The sequence below is a fragment of the Panthera leo genome, chromosome C1 (genome assembly GCF_018350215.1).
Source record: "Panthera leo isolate Ple1 chromosome C1, P.leo_Ple1_pat1.1, whole genome shotgun sequence".
NCBI classification, from domain to species: Eukaryota; Metazoa; Chordata; class Mammalia; order Carnivora; family Felidae; genus Panthera; species Panthera leo.
Window position 1 is genome coordinate 192,647,230 of NC_056686.1, and position 23,270 is coordinate 192,670,499.

A 23,270-nucleotide genomic window follows, 5' to 3' on the forward strand; every position below is an offset into this window, starting at 1 on the left:
GAGAAGTAAGTATTGGGCTATCAGACCTCACAACTGCCCCGGGGAGCCCGCGCCAGCTGCATGTACCAGTCTAAACAGTGGTGCTGAAACTTTATCTTGTATGAGAATTACCAGGAGCTTGTAAAAATGTAGATTTCCAAGTGCCATCCCTGGAGATAGGGGTTCAGCAGGTCTGAGGTAAAGCTCAAGAATGTGCATTTTTAACAAGCACGCCAGCTAATTCTGACACAGGTCAGTATGTGACATAGGGGACCTACAAAAGACAACAATGAACAACTGCAAAAACAAACAAAACAAAACTGCCAGAAGTCAGATCATTTCCTTGGGGCTATGATTTGCTTGGGATTGAATCCCTTAATGATCAAGACCCTGTTTTTCATTTGTGGGATGATGAGAGCTGTCACTTATCTTTCATTGATTTTAAGGCTTGACAAGATATAATTTGCAAAGAGATTTGTTGGGTAAGTCACTCCATCAACTCAACATAAAGATTTTTTTTGTTTTTGTTTTTTGTATTTTTTAAGTTATTGGTTTACAACTGAGCTTAACTAATTGTTCCTAGTTTACCCACAATATCAGCAATTATATATTTTCCGGCAAGGGTCACAAATATCCTGATGATCTCATAGCAGTTTGTGTTATTATTTTTTATTTTACCTAACTTTTTCATTTAGCATGATTTAATATCTTCAAAATTTTGAATAAATTTAGTCTAGAGCCTGAGGATTTTTACCTGTTTGTATGAATGAACCACTTAAATAGCATAAGTTTTACACAAATTGATTGTAAGTTCCAATGTATAGGCCTGTTTTATTCTATTGAACATCTAGTTAATAAACAGCTGACAGTTTTGGGTACCCTTTTTACTGTAATGCAGGGTTTCTCAACCTTGTCACTCTTGATGTTTGGGGACAGGGATTTGTCTGTCACGAGAAGCTGTCCTGTGGATTGTGGGATGTGGGCCAGCATCCCTGGCCTCTGCCCACTGCATGCTAGTACTGTGTAGTGTGCCACACGAAACATGTGTCCAGACACTGCCAGGTGTCCCCTGGGGGACAAAATTATCCTTGGCTCAGAACCACTGCTGTAATGTGCGGTAAATCATCTTCAAGTTTAGGGAGGGCAAACAAAGAAAAATAAAATCTGGCTGGAAAAGTGTTTCTGGTTTTGTGAGGTCTAAGGAATATGGAAAAAAATCTGTAATAATACTTTTGCACAAATAGAGGGGCACATGATTAGTAGTGACACAACAATAGAATAGCTGGACCTTGGGGCACTGGGGTGGCTCAGTCGGTTAAGCATCTGGCTCTTGATTTCGGCTCAGATCATGATTTTACAGTTCCTGAGATTGAGCACCGCGTTGGGCTCTGTGCTGATAGTGTGGAGCCTGCTTGGGATTCTCTCTCCCTCTCTCTCTGCCCCTCCCCTGCTTGCACTCATGCTCTCTCTCTCCCTCTCTCAAAATAAATAAATACACTTAAAAAAATAAGAATATTTGGACCTTGGGCAAATGACTTACTGTCTGTTTCCTTATCTGTAAATATGGCTAACAATAATGCCTATCTCTCACAGTTAATGGAAAGATTAGTTTTATGTAAAGTTCTTAGAAGAATAATGGGAATGGAATAAATGACTTAATGCTATCTATCAGTGTTATTGCTATTGCCATTATTTCTTGCTAGAGTAGGATAATATAACAGGTAATAATTCTAAATAATTTAATCAAACTGAAGATGTTAGATAATAATCACCACAGAGAGTGAATAAATCTTTGATAGAATAAATAGGAAGTGAACTGTACTTGGTAATTTTACAGGTGTGTGCCTGTGTGTATGTTGTATAATTTAGATTTTGCTGCTTCCGAAGAGCACATGAGATTTTTCACAATACATGTACATAATATAAACAGTGCTATTAAAATAGATAGGAGTAAACATTTTTAGACATGTAGAAACAGACATAAAAGTTATCCCTTTCTAGTGTTTTACAGTGGTCAACCATTAATAATCTACAAATTTTAAAAGCAAACCCAGTTTTCACTTTGGCACTCCTGTGAAAGCCAATTGTGACAAATCTCAGATCTTCATTGTCAAGAGGCGAGGGAATTATTTTGTTTCCTCTATAAGAATCATTCTTTCCCAACTGGGTCAGATCCTGGGAGACTGAATATTCCCGAACTCAATGTCTGTAAAGCAAGGTCTTTGACATCTTTTATGCCTGTAAGAAAAATAAGGAACAGGTTTTGTCCCAAATGAAGATGTTTACACACACACACACAAAACTCTAAACGAATGTCAGTTGCGTTTCTTTAATGTCTGGACCCAAAACTCAAAATGATGCAAAGAAATTTTGACCCAGAGATTTCTGCTGGAGTAGAATCTCTCCCACACCCTCCCCCTCTCTTCCTCCTTTCCCCCTTCCTTCTCTCTATCTCTTTCTTTCTCTCTCCCCCTCCCCCTCTCCCTCTCTCCCTCCCTCCTTCTCCTTCCCTCCCCCTCCCGCCCCCCACAATTATTATAAACAGTGGTTAGGAGAAAGGCAATCAGAGAACTCAAGAGGGTTGTGGGCAGTCCTTAGCACACAGGTGCTTAGCAGCACACCACGCTACCCAGGGCCTGCCTTGGCTGTGGCTCTTCTGGACAGCAGGGAACTTTGAGACCACTCCCCGAGGACCCAGGGCGCCCCAAGAGACAGCGGGTTGGAAGCGGGTACAGAGTGGACAGAAGTAGAGACGGCGGGAGCTGCGGGTGGCGGCAGCAGCGCCCAGGGTCCGTGGCCCTCGGGTCCTCTGGGCTGCGGGACGCAGTGACTTTTAGGAGGAGCGCGAGCGTCCCCCCGCTCCTCCTGCCTCCACGCGGGGCGCGCCGGGATCGGGGCGGGGGGTGGTGGTGGTCCGAGAGCGCCCCCCTCTCCCACGCGGGCCTCGCGGGGCGGTGAGTCAAGGCCGGGAGCCGAGCCGCTCTCCCCGGCAGACCCGACTGAGGCGCGGGCGGCGGCGCGCAGGACGGGGATCCGAGACGCGCTCCCGCCGCCCCAGCTGCGCCGCGCTCCCGGCCACAAGTTTGCCCCGCGTTGGCCAAGTTGCGAGTGGGGAGCCTCTCCGGGCTCCGGGGTGAGCGTCCGTCTTCTCGCTCGGGCTGGTCCGGGCATGGCCGGGCTGGGAGCGTCGCCCCACGTCTGGGGGTGGCTGCTGCTCGGAGGTTGCCTTCTCGTCGAAGCCCAGGTAAGAGTCCGTGCCCCGCGGCACCTGCTTCCCGGAGCCTCGGGACGCGGCGTTAGGGAGACGGAGACCGAGGCGCGCTGGGCTCACGACGACACATCCGGGCGCGCACACACACACACGCACCCAGCAGGGTTTGACAGGCATTTAGTGGAGCTGCAAAGAATTACTTTAGGTGAGGGTCCTGGGGTGGGTACTATTCAGACCACTGTCTTGGCAGATGCAAGGTGAAGGGATATTCACGGGTTCTGGATCAGGAAGCGAGGCTGGGAGGTGAATGAACTTTTCTTGCCCTTACACTCCTTGGTTCTCATTTAATTAGTCCAAATTATTTTTGTCTGCTGGCAATTTACTGTCACTTTTGAGAACTTGAACTTCTAGGATTGATAGTAACTACTACTGAAAGCCGGGATAACCGGCTTTCCCTGATAGAGAATCACGTATCATTAATGCGAAGATGTTAGATAGAAGAGAAATACAGTGTTAAATAAGGCTCAGTTTGCTAATGTTAAGATAGTGACATCAGTGATAGTTGTCATTTTGTACCGATAATACTGTTTAGAGATTTTCTGGGTGAATTTTTTGAATGGAACCTCTATAATGTGCAAATTACAATTCAACGTCACATTTTTTTGAGTCAAATAAAATGTAGGGTTTACACTCAGCTTTTCAGATGAACTGTAAGGAGATGCGTGTAGTTGTGGATGTAATGCAGAAGAGCCCTGTGAATTTAAGCTGTATCAACATTATTTCTCTCTTCTTTTCAGCAGGGGGCGCACCTTGACCATCAAATGGAGCCCCAAGTGTTTCTGTGTTGTGTTTTGTTTTGTTTTTTGTTAGTTTTTTTTGTTTTACATTCTTTAACCATGAGAAAATCAAGGCATTGATTTATGTACTGATACTGTCCAAACTTACTACTATGTTTTTGGCTTTCAGATGACCAGTTTATATGTCAATTATCCTAACAGGGCTAAGGTAAAGGGAATAGTGTTCTGCTAAATACTGGGCTTTACCTAGCATGACCAGGATGTTTAATGCAAACAACTTATGTTAAAAAATCAATCGAACAATATGTGTGTTTTATCTTGACTAATACTATTAGCAATTGTAGGGTATGCTCAAACCTGAAAATTTTCACTAACATAACAGAAGGAATATGAGCAAATGGGAAAAAAAGACACCCTAAGAATTTGGTGACAGTTATGGAACTCTGGTGATCTCTAATATATTTCCTGTGTTTCTGTCTCATAAAATATGAATAATGTGCTTAAAAACATTGCTTCCTTGTATAAGGGAAAAATGAACTCTAACCATTTGTTTTATTCAGTGTTCTAGATTGCTTTTTCCAAGGGAATGGGGGATATTGATTAGCACAACCCCCCACCCTCACCCCCAATCACTATGGGATTGTGGGAAGAATTTTTCCTTTAATTTTAGCTTTCAATAAAACAATAAGGACATTTGGATGCTTTTTCTGTAATTTTAAACTATTTACATCTTGGGCCATATAATTCCTTGTTGTGGGGAGTGTCTTGTACATGTAGAGTATTTAGCAGCGCCCCTGTCCTTCCCACTAGATGCCTGTAGCATCTGACACCTGCCCAGTTTTGACAACTAAAAATGTCTCTAGATGTTGCCACATGTCCCTTGGGAGGCAAAGTTAGCTCTGGTTAAGACACATTGCTTTAAACTGACTTCAATTTATATTTATAAATTAAGAATTGTATGAAATGACAGTTTGTGATAATATGTTACATTTTTGGCCCCTTAAGCAAAATCTGAAGGTTAAGCGAAATCTGGAAGTGAAAAGAAAGTGATTTAGGTCAACACACTGACACCTTCTCTGATATTCAGTTTCTTCGTCTTCATTCCCAGCTAATATGTATATTGAATTTAGAGAATATATTGAAGGGAATGCATCAAAGCAGAAAAGCTTGTGTAGAACAAATGTTTAACATTCAGTAAACATTGGATCACATCCCAAAATAGATAATATAGACTAGTATCTGTCAATTGGTTTTAAATATCTCTGTGATTTTTGGTTGGTGAAATTGCTGCCTTGGCCTGAATGCACAGTTCAAAACCTATGCATTCACGCCTCAGGTGTTATTACAGTGCCCAGTAATGCCTTTCCTCCTAAAGGCAGGTGATCATGTGGCAATGGGGAGCACTGTATAAATATGTGTAGTATTTTGTTTACTGTGTCACTGGGTCCTTCTGGACCCAGGCTCTGAGATGGAACTAGTGTTACAATTAGATTTGTTTGGTGGGGGGATAATGCCTCTGAAAGAGAAGGGAGTGAGAAAGTATGATCGGACAGGGAGAGCTTCACATCGGGATGCAAATCTGCCAGAGTCTCGGCCAACCTCACGCAGACCTCAGGGGTAAAGGTTGCCCATCGGAGGAGTCCCACGTGGCAATAAAGTGGCCAGCTCCTACTACTCCCATTGTTGCTTATTTACTAGCTCAGGGTTGTTTGTGTAATTGTGCACTTGGCCCCAGATCTGAGACTGGCATTTGAAAGTCCGGCAGCTGGAGGCTATCAGGCAACCATACTCCTTACAGACAAATGGTTGGTTCTTTCTTGAATGACTATCTCAGTGTCTGCCTTCCTTACAAAATTATCAAGGAACAACATTGGTTTTGCTGGGCTCGAGAGTCAGCTGACTCCACATGATTCAGTCACCTACACCAGGCTCCATGGCTGCAGATCAGTGTGGCTCTGACAGTATATGGGCAGGGAAGTGAATGCAAATCCATCACCACAACTGGAGAAAATTCCCAGAAGATCATGACATAGTGATGGAAGTATATATGTTCTATAGAGTACTAGGTTTGAGCAGATACCAACGGGCAGGTTTTATTTTTCAGTAATCACTTCAGGGACATTCTGGTGTGGGGGAAGGAGCAGTAGCCTCGGAACCCAAAAACCATGTTCAAATTCCTCCTCTGATAACATGAAACCTCCTTGGGCATGAAACTTGATCTCTCTACTCTTATTTTGTTCACTAAGAAGGATGAGCTATACTGACCTTCTAGTGTAAAGATTCAGAGTCTACTGGGGAATCAAATCTCTTACTTGTGGGGAGGGGATGAAAATCAGTGACAATATTTATTTACCTACCAAGTACTAAATACTGTGCTAAACATTTTAATCTATTGTTATTTAATTCTCATAGTAACTTTATGAGATAGGCACTGTAATTATCCATTTCATGAGAAAATGGAACTAAAATATGTTAGGTAATATTCTCAAGTCACACAGTTAACAAGTAGAGTAGTTATGATTTAGACCCTAGCTTCTACTCTGAAATTCTCCCTCTCACTCCCCCCAGATTGGTGCTCTCATTGTGGAGATCAGTGTGGCACTGCTTAGCTAAGTATGTCTCTTCATACCTTCTGTCCCAACAGTATTCACCCCTGTGTATATATCCCAAGGAATTTCTCACACAAGTCTATAGTGGTTATTGCAATAATTCTGTGGTGTTGGGGTCAACTGGGTGTTCATAATGGGATACTGTGAAACTTAAAAAGCAGTAGATTCAAGGTACACAAAATAGCATATATGAGATCCTTTCAAAGAGGATAAGATATGTCATATAAACAATGAGATATATGACATAATTCCACTTACATACATTTAAATACAAGCACATGAAGCAGCAATATATGTTGTATAAACATCGAGATAAAAGATATATGTGTATATGTCTATTCACACAAGTGGTTGCATTTGGGAAGGTAGAGAAGTAGGAGTGGGGTATAGAGGTAAAAGGGGATAGATCGATAAATAAATAAAATGAGTAAGCCTACAGCCTGTATGTCAATCTCTGTGTCAGTTGGAGATTGTGGTGATAACAGATGTAACTACCAACAAGCCATCATTGGTAGATTTAAGAAGGAGGACAGAATGAGGACATAGGCAGCTTCTCCAAGATGGTAAGCTAAGGGACTGTTCTGAGCAAAATCAAGCTGAAACTTGCCTGGATTATGTCTGCATTGTACTTATTTCCATAAGCACTACTGTAGTTAAAGATCCAGTGGTTGGTTGGTTCTCCTTCTGACCTGTTGACAGCCAGGATGGTTTCATTGTCTTCTAGTCATAGGGGAAGCCTTGTAGCCCTAAGGCGGTGGACTTCTCTGTGGCTGCACTGTGGGTAGAATCTTCAGCCCTGGCAGCCCAGAAGCTCCAAGATGGAAGGGAGCTAGATATGGCCTTTTCCTGCCAATGCACAGAGAGGTTTCATGTCTTTGGAACTTCCTCAATTCTTTGTGAATAAAAATACTATCTTTCACTGATGTTCACACATTCCATTTATTTTCCCATCTTGAGCTTCAGTTGGTTTTGTCATGTACTAGAATCCATGTTCTTTCTTTCTTCTGGGGTTTTTGCCTTCTTCCTGAGTTACTCTTTAAATCTTTTAACAGCAATGTGACTTTAGGCAGCCCTTTGTACCTTTTGAGTCTTCGTTTCCTCCGTTCTAAAGTGATTGGCAATAATGGTGTTTATCTCATGGGATGTGAGAATATTGAATTGAAAAGTATGCAAACCGGGGCGCCTGGGTGGCTTAGTTGGTTAAGCAACTGACTCTTGATTTTGGCTCAGGGCATGATCTTACGGTGTGAGATCGAGCCCCACGTCGTAGAGCCTGCTTGGGATTCTCTCTCTCCCTGTCTCTCTCTCTCTGCCACTCACCTGCGCATGCTCTCTCTGTCTCTCTCTCTCTCTCTGTCTCAAAAAAATAAACTTTTTTTTTGAAAAAAGAAAAAAAAGAAAAATATGCAAACATGCAAAAGCCTTAAGGCGTCTAATAATGAAAATGCCAGATCTTTTCTGTAAGTAGATTGGCTAAGGGCTTTTTATTGGATGATTATTAGATTGAGATTTTTTAAATTTATTTTATTTATTTTTTATTTTTGAGAGAGCGCAGGAGCACAAGTCAGGGAGGTACAGAGAGAGAATTCTAAGCATGCTCCACCCTGTCAGAGTGGAGCCAGACGTGGGGCTCAGTCCTACGAACCACGGTATCATGACCTGAGCAACCTACTGAGACATCCAGGCACCCCAGATTGAGATTATTTCTAAACATGACTGGGAGCCACTAAAGGCTTTGTGTGTGTGTGTGTGTGTGTGTGTGTGTGTGTGTGTGTGTGTCAATTTTTCAAGGTTATTTTCTGCCTCCAACACTGTTCCTTCTATTCCTTAGTTTCTCCTTCAGAACCCAATTACATTCTGACAGCAATTGGACATTTTATTCATAGTGTTTATTAATTTATTAACAAATTATCTTCCGAGTATTTATTAATGTGAGTACTTGATTAATATCTGTGTTCCCCTTTCAAGAAACCATTCTGAAGACAGAGCAGGTAATCGGAAGGCAGTGGCAGCCATTCTGAGAACACTGGTGTGTCTTTGTAGAATTGGAGATGCAAGTAGGCAGAGGGAATCAAGAGGTAGTTAGAAGGTACATTCAGGTGAAGGAAGAGTGGGTCGGGGCAGATATGATGAGTGAAATTTTTAGATAAGCTGTGTGTGAGGTACCTGAGTTATTTAGTAGATGGTTGGATATTATAAAGCTTAAGAAAAGCTCTGGATTAACATCAGCACTTCATAGGGGGTCCCTGAAACCACGTGTGTGAATGATATTCTCAACAAGACTACAATGGAATTAAAAGGGCTGGCTAACTTGTTTAAAAGAAGGTATGCAGATAGGTTTTTTTGTAAGATTACCCCTGGATTGTAAACTCACAGGGGACAAGGGACTAATAAACAATTTGGAACACCTTGTGACAATTAGCATGGTGCCTTTGGGTAGCATACATGTTTGAATGAGATCATTTGTATTTCTTTCATTTTAAGAAAACTCATCCTCTTTGATCCCACTTGGAACTGAAGTCTCTAAGCATTTACTCCAGTTTTAATTTTAAAAATTAATCACTCTCTTCTAAGGGACAGAAGTAACTGCCCTGGGTACAAAGGATGTCACAGAACCTGCATCTTTCTAGTCATGGAGATGGAGAGAAAAGTGCTGTTGGTCTCTAAGAGAGTTCAATGTTTCCAGAGCTCTCTTGTCCTAATAAGTGATAAACAAGCAGGCTCAGTGTTGAGCCTGACCGTTATTCCATTGGCTGATGGAATTTTATAGATGCTCAAAGAAAGTAAATCATAGCTTTTTGGAGGGGGACAAAAGTATATAAAATGGTTAAGATGATGGACTTTGATATAAGAACTGAATTTGTAATCTAAGAACTGAATTTGGAATCTATGTTTCCTACTCTCTAGCTATCACTTAACATGTCAAAAACTCAGTGTCTCCATTTGAAAAATGGGGATGACCTAAGGCCAAATTCATTGAGTTGGTGTGTGGGTTACACATCATGAAAACCTCAGGAGAAGCATTTAATGTAGTACATGTCACAGAGTTTGCTCATTCTCCCTGCCATCATTGTCATCATCATCATCATTTTGATTATATTTTCTAATTAGCTACTGTTGGTATAGAGAAACTGTTATTTTTAGTTATTGATTCATACCTACCGAGTTTATTCTGGAGCAGTAACAATTTTCTCCAATAACTATATCTGTTACTTCTTTTTATCTTTTGTCTTATTGCATTAGTTAGAACTCCCAATGTAATATTGAATGGTAGTGATTATTATAGGCATTCTATCTTGTTTATTATTATTACTTCAACTGGGACTTCTTCTAAAGATTTATCAAGTATGATATTCGCTCATGTTCATCAGTGCTAATTTTATTGGTTTGTTAAATGTAAGGCTCATGTAGAAAGTTCTGAATTACATCATGTATGATTTTTGTTTTAAAATCATAAATGATATGCTATTTCTTTAAAAATATGTCTAAAAATAGCTGTTTTGATGTTCTGCCACAGATAGTGGACTACATGAGGGCAAGAACTGATTCTTAATAACTTTCTACAGAATATGGTACCTAGTAGATACTAATTGAATATTGGTAAGTGTTTGCATGATCGTAGATAGAAGAAGTATTATATATTGCTGCTTGAATTCGCAAATAAGTCAAATACTCTTGTTAATGATAATATACGTATTGGGTGCCCCTGTGTGGCTCAGTTGGTTAAGCGTTTGACTCTTGATTTTGGCTCAGGTTATGATCTTACAATTCATGTGTTTGAGTCCTGCGTTGGGCTCTGCACTGACGGTACAGAACCTGCTTGCGATTCTCTCCTTCCTCTCTCTCTCTCTCTCTCTCTCTCTCTCCTTCTCTCTCGTCCCTCCCCTGCTGGTGCTCACTCTCTCAAAATACATAAATAAATAAAAAAAATAAAAAAATAAGATACATAGCTATAATATATTTAAACACCTAGCAAACAAACAAAAGTGTTGCTTAACACTCTGGCCAAATATTCGTGTGACTAGATTGGAATGGACTTCTATGTGTCATTAAGGCAAACTTCTGTCTTTCCTTTATGAAACCATTTACATCAAATTGCAAACTGGTTGCAAATTCTTGAATAAGAATAACTTATATTACTTGTCACTTTCCTTACTTATATAATGAGGCTAGTGCTGTTTTCTATGAGAAAAAAAAATTCAGTTATTTTTTTAAAATGCACTTTCTGAGAGCAAAGATTATGTTTAACAATGCATTTAAACCAATTTTGTGGGCATGAGATATGTCTAAGCTTGCATATCCTTCTGCCCACACTACAAGAGAATCTACCTTCAGAAAGGCACTCATGCATATAATGAGCCCAAGGTGGAACTTCTCCTCTGAGCATATATGCTGGCATCTTATTTCCTAGATGAATAAAATCAGTAAGACATGACATCCGGAAGCTTTTGGGTAGTCATGTAAGTGAAAGTTAAGCACAGTTTTCATGTGGATTAATTGAAGTTAGAGATATCTAAAAATTAGAAGAAACCATAGGTGGACGCATGGGGCTTTCCCGCAGTCTTAAAAATGCCTTTTAAAAATCAATCCACAAAATGCAATATACTTCTGTTTCTCACCAGATTGGTCATATATAAGTAATGGCATTTGTCTGTGGGTCTATCACATTTTTTTTTTTTTTTACCACTCATGCTAATTGTGTAGTAAGTGCCCAAGAGCCACACTTTAGCTCCTGACCTACCGGAGGGCCAGATCCATGGCTAGGGTTTCTTTTATTTCTATCTTCTGCCACAGTGTCTATAAGTAGTGTTTTCTCCATGAAAGGTCTTGGTAGGTACTTGTAGAATAAATATACTCAACAATCCTCGCTGCAAAACCAGCACAATGAGTGGTGTCAAATGAGTAGAAAACTGGCTGACATCTTTTCTGTGAACAGAAGGAGGTACCCTGCAAATAAAATTATTTTTCCCTAGGTCTTCTTGTTTTCAATTTAGCAAAATTACAGTGGGCTACTAGGTATTACCTTTATGGTGCAGGCTCTCAAAGGGATTAAGACATGGCCTCGTTCTCCAAGGAGCTTCCACTCTAGAGGAGACCGAATGCCAACAATGCAAAGAGGAGTTCTGTGCCTTCTGTCTCCCATCCTGTGGCATCTGTCCATTCTCCTTCTCTCGTGTATTTTGTCTTTTACTTCAGTTGTTTGTGCAGTGTAGACAGAAGGTCCTCAACTAGAGATGGGAAAGGCCTGCCGATCTCTGCCAAAGGTTCTCATGTTCAGCACTTTTTTTTCTTTTTTGCTTCATTAAGTTTATGTTGGTCAAATATATGTAGAAAGTGATAAAAATATAGACTTGGTGGGGCACCTGGCTGGCTCAGTTGGTGGAGCGTGTGACTCGATCTCAGGGTTGTGAGTTCGAGCTCCATATTGGGTATAGTGATTACTTAAAAAATAAAATCTTTAAAAAAAGTATAGGCTTCATAATACTAGTTAATATTTATGCAGTGTTCACCATATAAAGGCCTTTAACTAGATGCTTTATATGGATTACTTTCTTTAATCCTCACAACAACTTTAAGAGGAAGGCAAGAAGCATTTAAGAAATTATTTTTATTAAAACATTTTTTAAACATTTATTCATTTTTGAGAGACAGAGAGAGACAGAGTGTGAGTGGGGGTGGGGCAGAGAGAGAGGGAGACACAGAATCTGAAGCAGGCTCTAGGCTCTGAGCTGTCAGTGCAGAGCCTGATGTGGGGCTCGAACTCATGGACCTCAAGATCATGACCTGACCTGAAGCTGGACACTTAACTGACTGAGCCACCGAGGCGCCCCAAGAAGCACTTTTTGAAAGTGTTTATTTTTGAGAGACTGCAAGTTGGGGAGGGACAGAAAAAGGGAGGACAGAGGATTGGAAGCAGGCTCTGAGCTGACAGCAGCAAGCCCATTGTGGGGCTTGAACTCACAAACCACAAGATCATGACCTGAGACACAGTTGGACACTCAACAGACTGAGCCACCCAGGCGCCCTGGCAAGGAGCATTATTATTACCTTTCCAACATCCATTTAATTCCTCAGCAACTTTGTGGCAAACAAAGACAAGTGGTAGAGGAAGGATGCACAGTGAAAAAAAAAATCCAAACCTGAAAATCCCTACCCTTGTGAACTTTACATTCTGTCATTCTTTTGAAGCCTGCTCTACCTGTGGTTTCAGATATATGTGCCAAGAAATTTCCCTAGGTTATCTAGTCAGATGTATATTGGCACAATTTTACATTGAAAGCAAGATAAGATTTGTGCTTTCATTATACAGATACAGGAAAACAAAGAATACCTTATCCATTGAACAACATCTTTCTATTTAAGTTTCAGCTATGTGAGGTGAACAAGTTCTAGAGGTCTGCAGGACAATATAGTGCTTATAGTCAGCAACATGGTATTGTGCACTTCAAAGTTTAAGAGGGTAGATCTCATGTTAACTCTTTGTACCACAAAAAACAAAAACCAGACAAGAATCACAAGGACACTTTGGAAGATGTTGGCTATGTCTATTACCTTGATTTGGGTGATGGTACCATAAATGTTTGCATATGTCCAAACCCATTGAATTGTACCCATTAAATATATGCAGTTCTTTGTATTTTAATAGTGCTATTAAAAAAAAAACACCAAAATACCTTACACAACAAACAAACAAAAAACCCCAAACAGGGCAAAATGGGTGAAGGTTGTCAAAATAACAAGTTTTAAAAGTTTTAAAATAAGTTTTAAAATAAGTAAGTCATGGGTTCCTTGGTTGCTCAGTCTGTTGAGTGTCCAGTTCTTGATCTTGGCTCAGGTCTTGATCTCAGGGTTGTGAGTTCAAGCCTTGCCTTGGCCTCTGTGCTGGGCATGAAGCCTACTTAAAAAAAAGTCTTTTAAATAAGTAAGTCATGAGGATGTAATGTACAGAATGGTGACTATAGTTATAATACTGTCTTGAATATTTGAAAGTTGCTAAGAGGATAGATTTTAAAATTTCTTATCACAAGAAAAAGAATTTTGTAAATGTATGGTAATGGATGTTAACTGGATGATTTGATATTTGCATATATTGTGGAATGACAAATCATTATGCTATATATCTGGAACTAATACAACATGTTCCACATGAGTGAAGTCAGATGATATTTGTCTCTCTGACTAATTTTGCTTAGCATAATACATTTTATTTCCATCCACGTTGTTGCAAATGGCAAGATTTCATTTTTTTTTGATTGCTGAGTAATATTCCATTGTGTGTGTGTGTGTGTGTGTGTGTGTGTGTGTGTGTATATATATATATATATATATATATATATATATATATATATATATATACCTATCTTCTTTATCCATTCATCCATCAATGGACATTTGGGCTCTTTCCATACTTTGGCTATTGTTGATAGTGTTGCTATAAACAGTGGGGTGCATGTGCCCCTTTGAATCTGTACTTTTGTATCCTTTAGATAAATACCTATTAGTGCAATTGCTGGGTTGTAGGGCAGTTCTATTTTTAATTTTTTGAGGAATCTCCATACTGTTTTTCAGAGTGGCTGCACCAGTTTGCATTCCCACCAGCAGTGCAAAAGGGTTCCCCTTTCTCCACATCCTCACCAACATCTGTCATTTCCTGAGTTGTTAATTGCAGCCATTCTAACAGGTGTGAGGTGGTATCTCATTGTGGTTTTGATTTATATTTCCCTGATGATGAGTGATGTTGAGCATTTTTTCATGTGTCTGTTAGTCATCTGGTTGTCTTCTTTGGAATGGACATGTCTATTCATGTCTTTCGTCCATGTCTTTACTGCATTATTTGTTTTTTGGGCGTTGAGTTTGGTAAGTTCTTTATAGATTTTGGATACTAACCCTTTATCTGATATGTCATTTGCAAATATCTTCTCCCATTCCATCAGTTGCATTTTATTTTGTTGATTATTTTCTTCACTTTGCAGAAGGTTTTTATCTTGATGAGGTCCCAATACTTCATTTTTGCTTTTGTTTCCCTTGCCTCCAGAGACATGTTGAGTAAGAAGTTGCTGTGGCCAAGGTCAAAGAGGTTTTTGTCTGCTTTCTTCTCTAGGATTTTGATGGCTTCCTGTCTTATTTTTAGGTCTTTCATGCATTTTGAGTTTATTTTTGTGTATGGTGTAAGAAAGCGGTCCAGGTTCATTCTTCTGCTTGTCACTGTCAAGTTTTCCCCTTGCTAGTTTTTGTTTGTCTGAGAAACTCTTTATCCCTCCTTGTACTTTGAATAACAGCCTTGCTTGATAAAGAATTGTTGGCTGCATACCTTTTTGATTCATCACATTGAATATATCCTGCCACTCCTTTCTGGCCTGCCAAGTTTCTGTGGATAGGTCTGCTGTGAAACTGATCTGTCTTCTCTTGTAGGTTAAGGATGTTTTTCCCCTTGCTGCTTTTATAATTCTTTCCTTGTCTGTGTATTTTGTGAATTTGACTATGATATGCTTTATTGATGGCCAGTTTTTGTTGAATCTACTGGGAGTTCTCTGTGCTTTGTGGATTTTGATGTCTGTGTCTTTCTCCAGATTAGGAAAGTTTTCTGCTGTGATTTGCTCACAAAAACCTTCTACCCCCTTTTTCTCTCTCTTCATTTTCTGGGACTCCTATGACTTAGATGTTATTCCTTTTTAATAAGTCACTGAGTTCTCTAATTCTTAAATCATGCTCTTTTGCCTTAGTTTCCCTCTTTTTTTCTGCTTCATTATTCTCCATAGTTTTGTCTTCTATATCACTAATTCACTGCTCTGTTTCATCCATCCTTGCCACTGTGACATCTATTTGAGATTGTATCTCGGTTATAGCATTTTTAATTTAGTCATGGTTAGATTTTACCTCTTTTATCTCTGCAGAAAGAGATTCTATGCTTTTTTTCTACCCCATCTAGTATTCTTATTATCATGGTTCTAAATTATAGAATACATCTTGCTTATATCTGTATTGATTAAGCCCTGGCTGTCATTTCTTCCTGTTCTTTTTTTGGGGTGAATTCCTTTGTTTTATCATTTTGGAGATGAAAAAGAATTAATAAAATAAAAAAAATGAAAGTTAAAAAATTAAAAACAACACAAAAAATCAAATAAAGGAAGCTAAATCCTAGGTGTGTTTTGGTCTGCTTGTTAAAAGAAACTTGATAGAATAGAGAAAAAAGGGAAAGAAAAGGAAAAAAGTAAGAAAAAGTTTAAAAATTAAAAAAGTATATACAATAAAATGGAATAAAATGAAATGAAGAAAGTGACATAGAATTAAAAAATTACAAAAAACAAAAAACATAGTAAGTAGAATTTAAAAAATTATTTAAAAAAATGAAAATAATAAATTTTTTCTCTTTCTGTATCCAAGAAAAAGAAAAGAGAGGAGAACAAAGAAAAAAAAATAGACCAGCAAACAGAATGAAACCTGAATGAAGTTACATCTAGTTTCCCCTAAAATTCAAGCTATGAATCACTTTATAGTCCATATACCCAGCAGGCAGAGAGACTTGTGATGGTCCTCTAGGGCATTTGCTGTGAGGGTGCAGTTGGGCGGGGCTTGGTGTAATGGCTCTGTTCTCCACTAGGTGGCCCTTCTTAGTTTACTGGGGTGGATCAATGAGGTGTGCGTATGCATCTATGTGCACACACAGGAGAGATGAAAATGGATTCATCCAGCTTCCTAGTCTCTGGCACAGGAACTCTGAGCTCTGAAATTTCTGACTCTGTGCACCCCTGTTTATAGAGTCCTAATGGTATTGAAACCCTCTTCTTTCTCCCTGTCAGTGGTTTTGGGGAACAGATTTCTTGTTCAGTCCCTTTTAAGTGTTTCCACTCTTTCTCTTTCCACTCTTTTGGAGGGAAAGCTTTTCCTGCACTCTTCTCCCCTTTCTCTGTTCTCTCTCTGCAAAACCAGCTCCCTACTTGGGGTGCCTGGGTGGCTCAGTCGGTTAAGCATCCAACTTCGGCTCGGGTCATGATCTCATGGTTCATGGGTTCAAGCCCTGTGTCGGGCTCTGTGCTGACAGGTTGGAGCCTGGAGCCTGCTTTAGATTCTGTCTCTGTTTCTCTGCCCCTCCCCTACTCTCTCTCTCTCTCAAATATAAAAAATAAAACATTAAAAAAACCCCACACGAAACAGCTCCCTACCCTCCGTGGCTTCTCTCTCCCCCAGTTCACCTCTCCTCACGGCATACTTGCCAAGTTCTGTGGCTCAAGTTATGCAGATTGTTGTGTTAATCCTCAGATCAATTTCCTAGGTGTGCAAAATGGTTTGGTGATGATCTAACTGCATTTCAGGATGAGAGAAGCCGAGAACTTCCATGCTGCTCTGACTTCTTGGCCCTTCCGCCTGTCTCCCCATTTATCTGTCCAAATGTTTGTGTCCCAAACTACACTGATCTCACACCGTCTTGTCAAATATAGCTCTCTCCCACTCCCCTATCCCCCCACCCCCACCCCACTGGGTTAAATTTTACTTTACCTCCAATAAGACCATGTGGATTCACACTTCTTCCTGATTTAGAAACCTTTTATTATTCCCGTATCTGCTGAGTAAATTCCTCATTACTTGTTATCTCTTCCTCCTCCTCCTCCTCCCCGCTATTACTCATTCAACTAAGAACAGTCACACCTTGCCTCCTCTCTTTCATCCATAAAGCCAGCTATTATGTGATTGGTGGTTACATCCTTGTATCAGAAATCAAGGAAACCAGAGTTTAGTTCCAACATTCATCCCCCCTGTTTTTTGAGGGGTCATAGATGGTTTAATTTACAAGCTCTCATAGTAATTTTCCTTTATTCTCTTAATGTACATGCATAATTGTTATAGCTAATGAGTGCACAGAGTTTCTACTATGTGAAACTTACCTTATAGTTTGTGGGCCTTATTATTGATGGTGACTTTTACCTCATTGCTTTTGCTGGAAATTAGCCTTCTCATTCTCATTGGATATCAACCATGTTATTTTTCCCAGTCACTACTCCTTCCCAGGAATCCTCAGCTATGCTGCATGACAGATGTGTTGCCTCGGGTGGTGACACCATAGATGCAAATGGATGGAATGTTGGCCAATGCAATTTGGCCTGCAGCCTGATTTTCTGTATCTCAAATTTTTGTTGCCAACTGCTTGAAGGAAACAGTCATCTTCTTGATGATTTGTTATGTCACCAAATAGGGCAACACTGTTTTTTTGGGTGAAGGTAGCTTATTTATTTTGTATTGTACTGTTTTTTTTAGGTTGTACAATGTGATTCTTTCAAAGGTGTACAACATGATGATTTCATGTATGTCTACATTGTGACATGATTATCATTATCAAGGTCATTAGCACATCAATCACTCACTTTTTCGTTCATTCTTTTTTTTATTTTTATTTTTTATGGTGAAACACTTAAGATCGACAGACTTACCTTGGAGATATTATGGGTTTGGTTCCAGACCATTGCAATAAAGTGAATATTGCAATAAAGTGAGTCAAAAGAATTATTGGGTTTCCCAGTGAATATAAAAGTTATATTTACACTATACTGTAGTATATGAAGTATATAATAGCATTATGTCTGAAAAAAACAATGTACATATCTTAATTACAAATACTTTATTAATAAAAAAATGCTAACCATAATCTGAGCTTTCAGTGAGTCATAATCACTGATCACAGATAACCATAACTAATATAATAATAAATGAAAGAGTTTGAAATATTGCAAGTATTACCAGAATGACACAGAGACATGAAGTGAGCAAATGCTGTTGGAAAAATGGTGCTGAAAGACTCACTCAATGCAGGGTCACCCCAAACATTTAATTTGTAAAAAAAAAAAAAAAAGTATCTGAGAAGCGCAATAAAGTGAAGTATGCCTGTATTTGAAATCATGTGTTTCCCCCTAATTGCAGAGACCTCATTCAAAGGAAATGTTCAGCTTTTCTATGTTCATAGAAAACTTCTCAAATTCCTAGTGTGGAAAGATTTTGAAAGCCATTTCAGATGTAACTAACTAATTAGGTTTTTAAATAACTAAAAATCTTGAGCCAACTTTGCTGAGATTTGAAAAGGGAGCCTTTGCCTTAAGGATTGAATGCACACTGTTTGATCTTATGTGCACAGTTTTTAACTTGGCTACCTCTGAATTTACGTTTTGATGGCAACTTTGTGTAAAATAAGTAAATTACTTTTGAGGAAGATACACATAGTTACTTCATTTGATTGTCAAGGGAGTTATTTTAAATTAGTTGATGAGTAATAGTTGACAATTAGTTTCTTGCTTAGGAGATCTGGTAATGGGTGGGAATTTAAAAATTCTCAGTTCTAATTGGGTTTCATTGAGAATAATAGGGAAGCTTTCATATTTATAGAAGTCTGTAAATTATGGGGAGCTACCTAATGCGTGGTTTCTTTTGCATTCACATTCTTTGCCAAGTAGTCTTATTATATTTGAACTTAATTTCCTCAAATTAATAGATTCTATTATGTTTCATTTAACATTTAGTTGATCTGTCATGGTTATAATCATTAATAAACTAAATACAATTCACTAAAAACTATTATATGAATTAAAAAGCTATTTTGAGAAAATTGTAGATTCACATGCAGTGTAAGAAATAATACAGGGATACTATAAACCTTTCACCCAATTTCTCCCAGTGGTGACATCTTTCATAACTATAGTACAATAACCCAAGCAGGAAATTGATATTGATGGAATCTGCCTCTTTAATTCAGATGTCACTGGTTTTATATATATTCATTGGGCATGTGTGTGTGGGGGCAGTTTTATGTAGTTTTATCACACGTAAGCAGATACACGAGACTTACCACCACAGTTAAAATACAGAACAGTTTCAATACAGGAATCCCTCCTGCTCTCCTTCTATGGCCACAACCTCTTCCTTCTCTTCCCTTGTCCCTCCCTCCCCCAATACCTAGCAATGGCTGATCTGTTCTTTACCTCTATCATCATTAAATTACTTAAGAAATTAACATTGCTTTTTCTAAGTAGCAATTGGACTCTACAAATACCTAATAAATTCATGTGGTTAAAATGAAAGAGAAAGGGTGAATGACAGGTGTGAAAAATGACAGTTCTGTGTGATCACATTTCTAGTGCTGCCTTCCTAACTGATTTTGAGCCACGTCACAGATAGATACATTATATTCTTTTTTAATATTTATTTATTTTGAGAGAGAGAGCATGAGAGAGTAGGGGAGGGAGAGAGAGAGAGAGAGAGAGAGAGAGAGAGAGAGAGAATCCTAAGCAGGTTCCTTGCTGTCAGTGCAAAGCCTGATGTGGGGCTCCATCCTATGAACTGTGAGATCATGACCACAGCCAAGACCTGTGAGACAGGCAACTGACTGAGCCCCCAGGTGTCCCTGGATACATTATATTCTTAAACTGCTTTCAGTTTGTTTCCTGCATGAACAGAGTCATGGGAAGTTTTATGGTTTATTGCCTAATGTGAAAAATGGACTGGACTTTGGATTAGCTCTGAGTTAGAGGTCAGTTTGTGAAAGGATTAAAAATCTTGAAGGGTGACTGGGTGGCTCAGTCAACAAAGCGTCTGACTCTTGATCTTGGCTCAGGTCATGATCTCATGGTGTGAGATCCAGCCCGGTGTTGGGCTCTGTGCTGATGGTGTGGAGACTGCTTGGGATTCTCTCTCTCTCCCTCTCTGTCTCTGACCCTCCCCCACTTATGCTCACTCTCATTCTCTCTCTCTTGAAATAAATAAACAAACAAAAATCTTGAGAAGTCTGGACGCGTGTGTGTGTGTGTGTGTGTGTGTGTGTGTGTGTGTGTGTGTGTGTATTCTGTGTATTTTATCCATATAACTTGTTTTACTTTGAATTAACAAAGGACAAATGGGGAAACACTTTCATAGTTGGTGTTTTAATTAAAGGTGGATGGTTCAAAGCTATCATTTATTATAACAGATTCCTTTTCTTTGTTAGAACCCAATATTACAGACAATAAATTATAAATAATTAAAACCATGTTTCATTCTCCATCTCACTTCACAAAATAAAAACTTTGCCTGCTCTCAGGGACGCACACTCCTGAGAGTGAAATCAGTATTTAAGAAAGTAAAATAAAATATTAATAGGTCTATATGAACTCTTTTGAGGCCTGTGTGAAAACATGGAGTAGAAAGTTAATAAAACTGATTTATTATTTGGCCCAGGAAACTAGACTATATGACAAGTCCTGAATTCCAAACAAATTTTTTTATTATAGACAAGCTCACCTTCCTTTTGGAGTATGGAAAGTAGAATGTCTAAAGAAATTCATTCTCTTTAAACATTCTTTCAATCCTTTCTGACTTAGAGTCAGATTTGGTATATAAATATTACAATAACTTCCTAAGAAGGCATTATATACATTAAGGAAACTTCATTTTATAAAGGAGATATTTTTGCAAAATTATAAAATCATCATATTTTAACAGGTCTTACTTACCTTTGTTTTTTGCAACCACCTTGTGGCAAATCTTCATTTACTAGAATGAGGTAATATTTTAAAATATTATATTGTGTTTTTTCAAGTTAGGTGGATTCTTTTTTAAAATATTGACTTATTGAGATAATTGTAGATTCATATGCATTTATAAGAAATAATACAGAGAGAACCCTGTACCCTCTACTCAATTTCTCCCAGTGGTAACATCTTACAAAACTATAGTACAATATCACAACCAGCATATTGACATTGATCCAGTCAAGATACAGATATATTCCATCTCCAAAAGAATTGCCTTTGTTGCCGTTCTATAGCCTCCCTCACATCTCCTTCTCCTCAGCCCTGGGGCAACCACTAATCTTTTCTCCATTTCTGTAATTCACTTTGTGTCCTCTCTCTTTTTTTCTTTGTCCGCTTGCTAGAAGTTTGTCAATTTTATCATCTTTTCAAAGACGTAGCTCTTTGTTTCACTGACATTCTCTACTGTGTTTTTTTTTTGTTTGTTTTAATTTTATTGATTTCTGTTTTTATCTGTATTATGTCTTTTTTCCTACTTGTTTTATTGTTAGTTTGCTCTCCTTTTTCCAGATTCTTGAGATGGAACATTGTGTTATTGATATGAGACTTTTCTTCTTTTGCAATGTAGGTATTTAGTGCTGTAAATTTCTCTCAGCGTTGCTTTAGCTATGCCTTATGCATTTGGATATTTTGTGTTTTCATTTTCATTTAGTTCAGTGTATTGTTTTGATTTCCCTTGAGCCTTACTTTTTGACCCATAGATTATTTAGAAGTGTGTTGTTTAGTTTCCAAGTGTTTGGAGATTTTCCTGTTATTTTCTGTTTTTGATTTCTAGTTTGATCCCATTGTGGTCTGAGAACATACTCTGTATGATTTCAGTTCTTCTAAACTTGTTGAGATCTGTTTTATGGCCAGGGATGTGGTCTGCCTTGATATATATTCTGTGAACACTTGGAAAGAATGTGTATTCTGCCTTGTTGAGTGAAGTGTTCTATAAATGTCTATTAGATCTCTTGGTTGGTGGTCTTGTTGAGTTCTTTTATCTCTTTGTTGCTTTTCTGTCTAGTTGTTCTATCAATGGAGAAAGGAGTATTGAAATTTTAAACTGTAATTGTGGATTTGTCTATTTCCTCTTTCAATTCTATCAATTTTTGCTTCACTTTTTTTTTTTTTTTGATGCATCCACTTTTATGATAGCTGTGTTTTCTTGGTGGAATGACACTTTTGTCTTCATACAATGTCCCTCTTGGTCTCTGGTAAGTTTGTTTTCTCTGAAGTATACTTTATCTGGTATTAATATAGTTGGGGAAATAAGGGTGTCAATAGAAGTTCAGGTTCCCCAGCCAGCTGCTGTTGGCACCTAAGATGGGGCTCCTTGTTACTGATGGGTGGGGATGGGAGTTGTAGGCCCCATGTGGTCTCCACTGACAGCACAATGGGGTGGCCTCGTTGCAGGCTGACTTACTTGCTACTCGCTACTCAGTCTTTCCTGACAGCACCCCAGAGGGCGGATGGAGGGATACCTTGTTACTGCCAGCAGGGGGTGGAAGTCCAGGCTCCCCAGTAACACTGGAAAGGCGAGGGCACTTGTCCCAGAGCAGTGTGGGTGAATGTCCTGGCTCTCTACTTTGCTCTGAAACTATCTCTGGAGAGAGTGTAGGGTCCTTACAGCCCACCAAGGGTAGAAGACTAGGCGCTCCACTTGGCCTTTGAGGTGTCAGGATAAAACTGCAGCTTTTCTCCTGTGGTGTTTGGCTTAGATTGGGCTATTATTGTGTGAGAGTTTTCTGTCTAGTCAGGCTCCTCCTTTCCTTCTTTGCTATAGAGAGCAAGGTTTTCTGGAGGCTTTTTCTTTTTTTTTTTTTTTGGTCAGTGTCTCTTGGTGTTTCTGAGTTACCAGCTTCTCACCTCCAAGTCCCAAATACATGAGGCAAAAAGAAAACCCAGAGAATTCACCACTGTGTTGTTCTTTGGGATCTGAGGTCCCTAGCTGGTCTGCTTTCTGCTCTTCACATTTCAGAATTTTATCTTATGTTCATTTTATGTATAATGTCTAGGGTTTTTAGTTGTACTTACTGAAAGAAATAGAGAAAAGTATATCTACCCCATCATGCCAGAAGTAGAAGTTCCAGAATGCTTCTTTTCAAAAACATCTAATTTATGGGTGCATGTTTACTTAAAAATG

The 23,270-nt window shown here is 39.0% G+C and overlaps 1 protein-coding gene across 1 annotated transcript in view; it reads left to right on the forward strand.

Annotated features, from left to right (window-relative positions):
• The first annotated feature begins 3,148 nt into the window (after window positions 1–3,148).
• PTH2R (parathyroid hormone 2 receptor) overlaps window positions 3,149–23,270 on the forward strand; it is an 82,982-nt gene continuing 62,860 nt past the window's right edge. Inside the window, exon 1 of the mRNA XM_042953124.1 lies at window positions 3,149–3,223. Within this exon, the coding sequence (XP_042809058.1) occupies window positions 3,149–3,223 (75 nt within the window). The remainder of the gene's footprint in view (window positions 3,224–23,270) is intronic.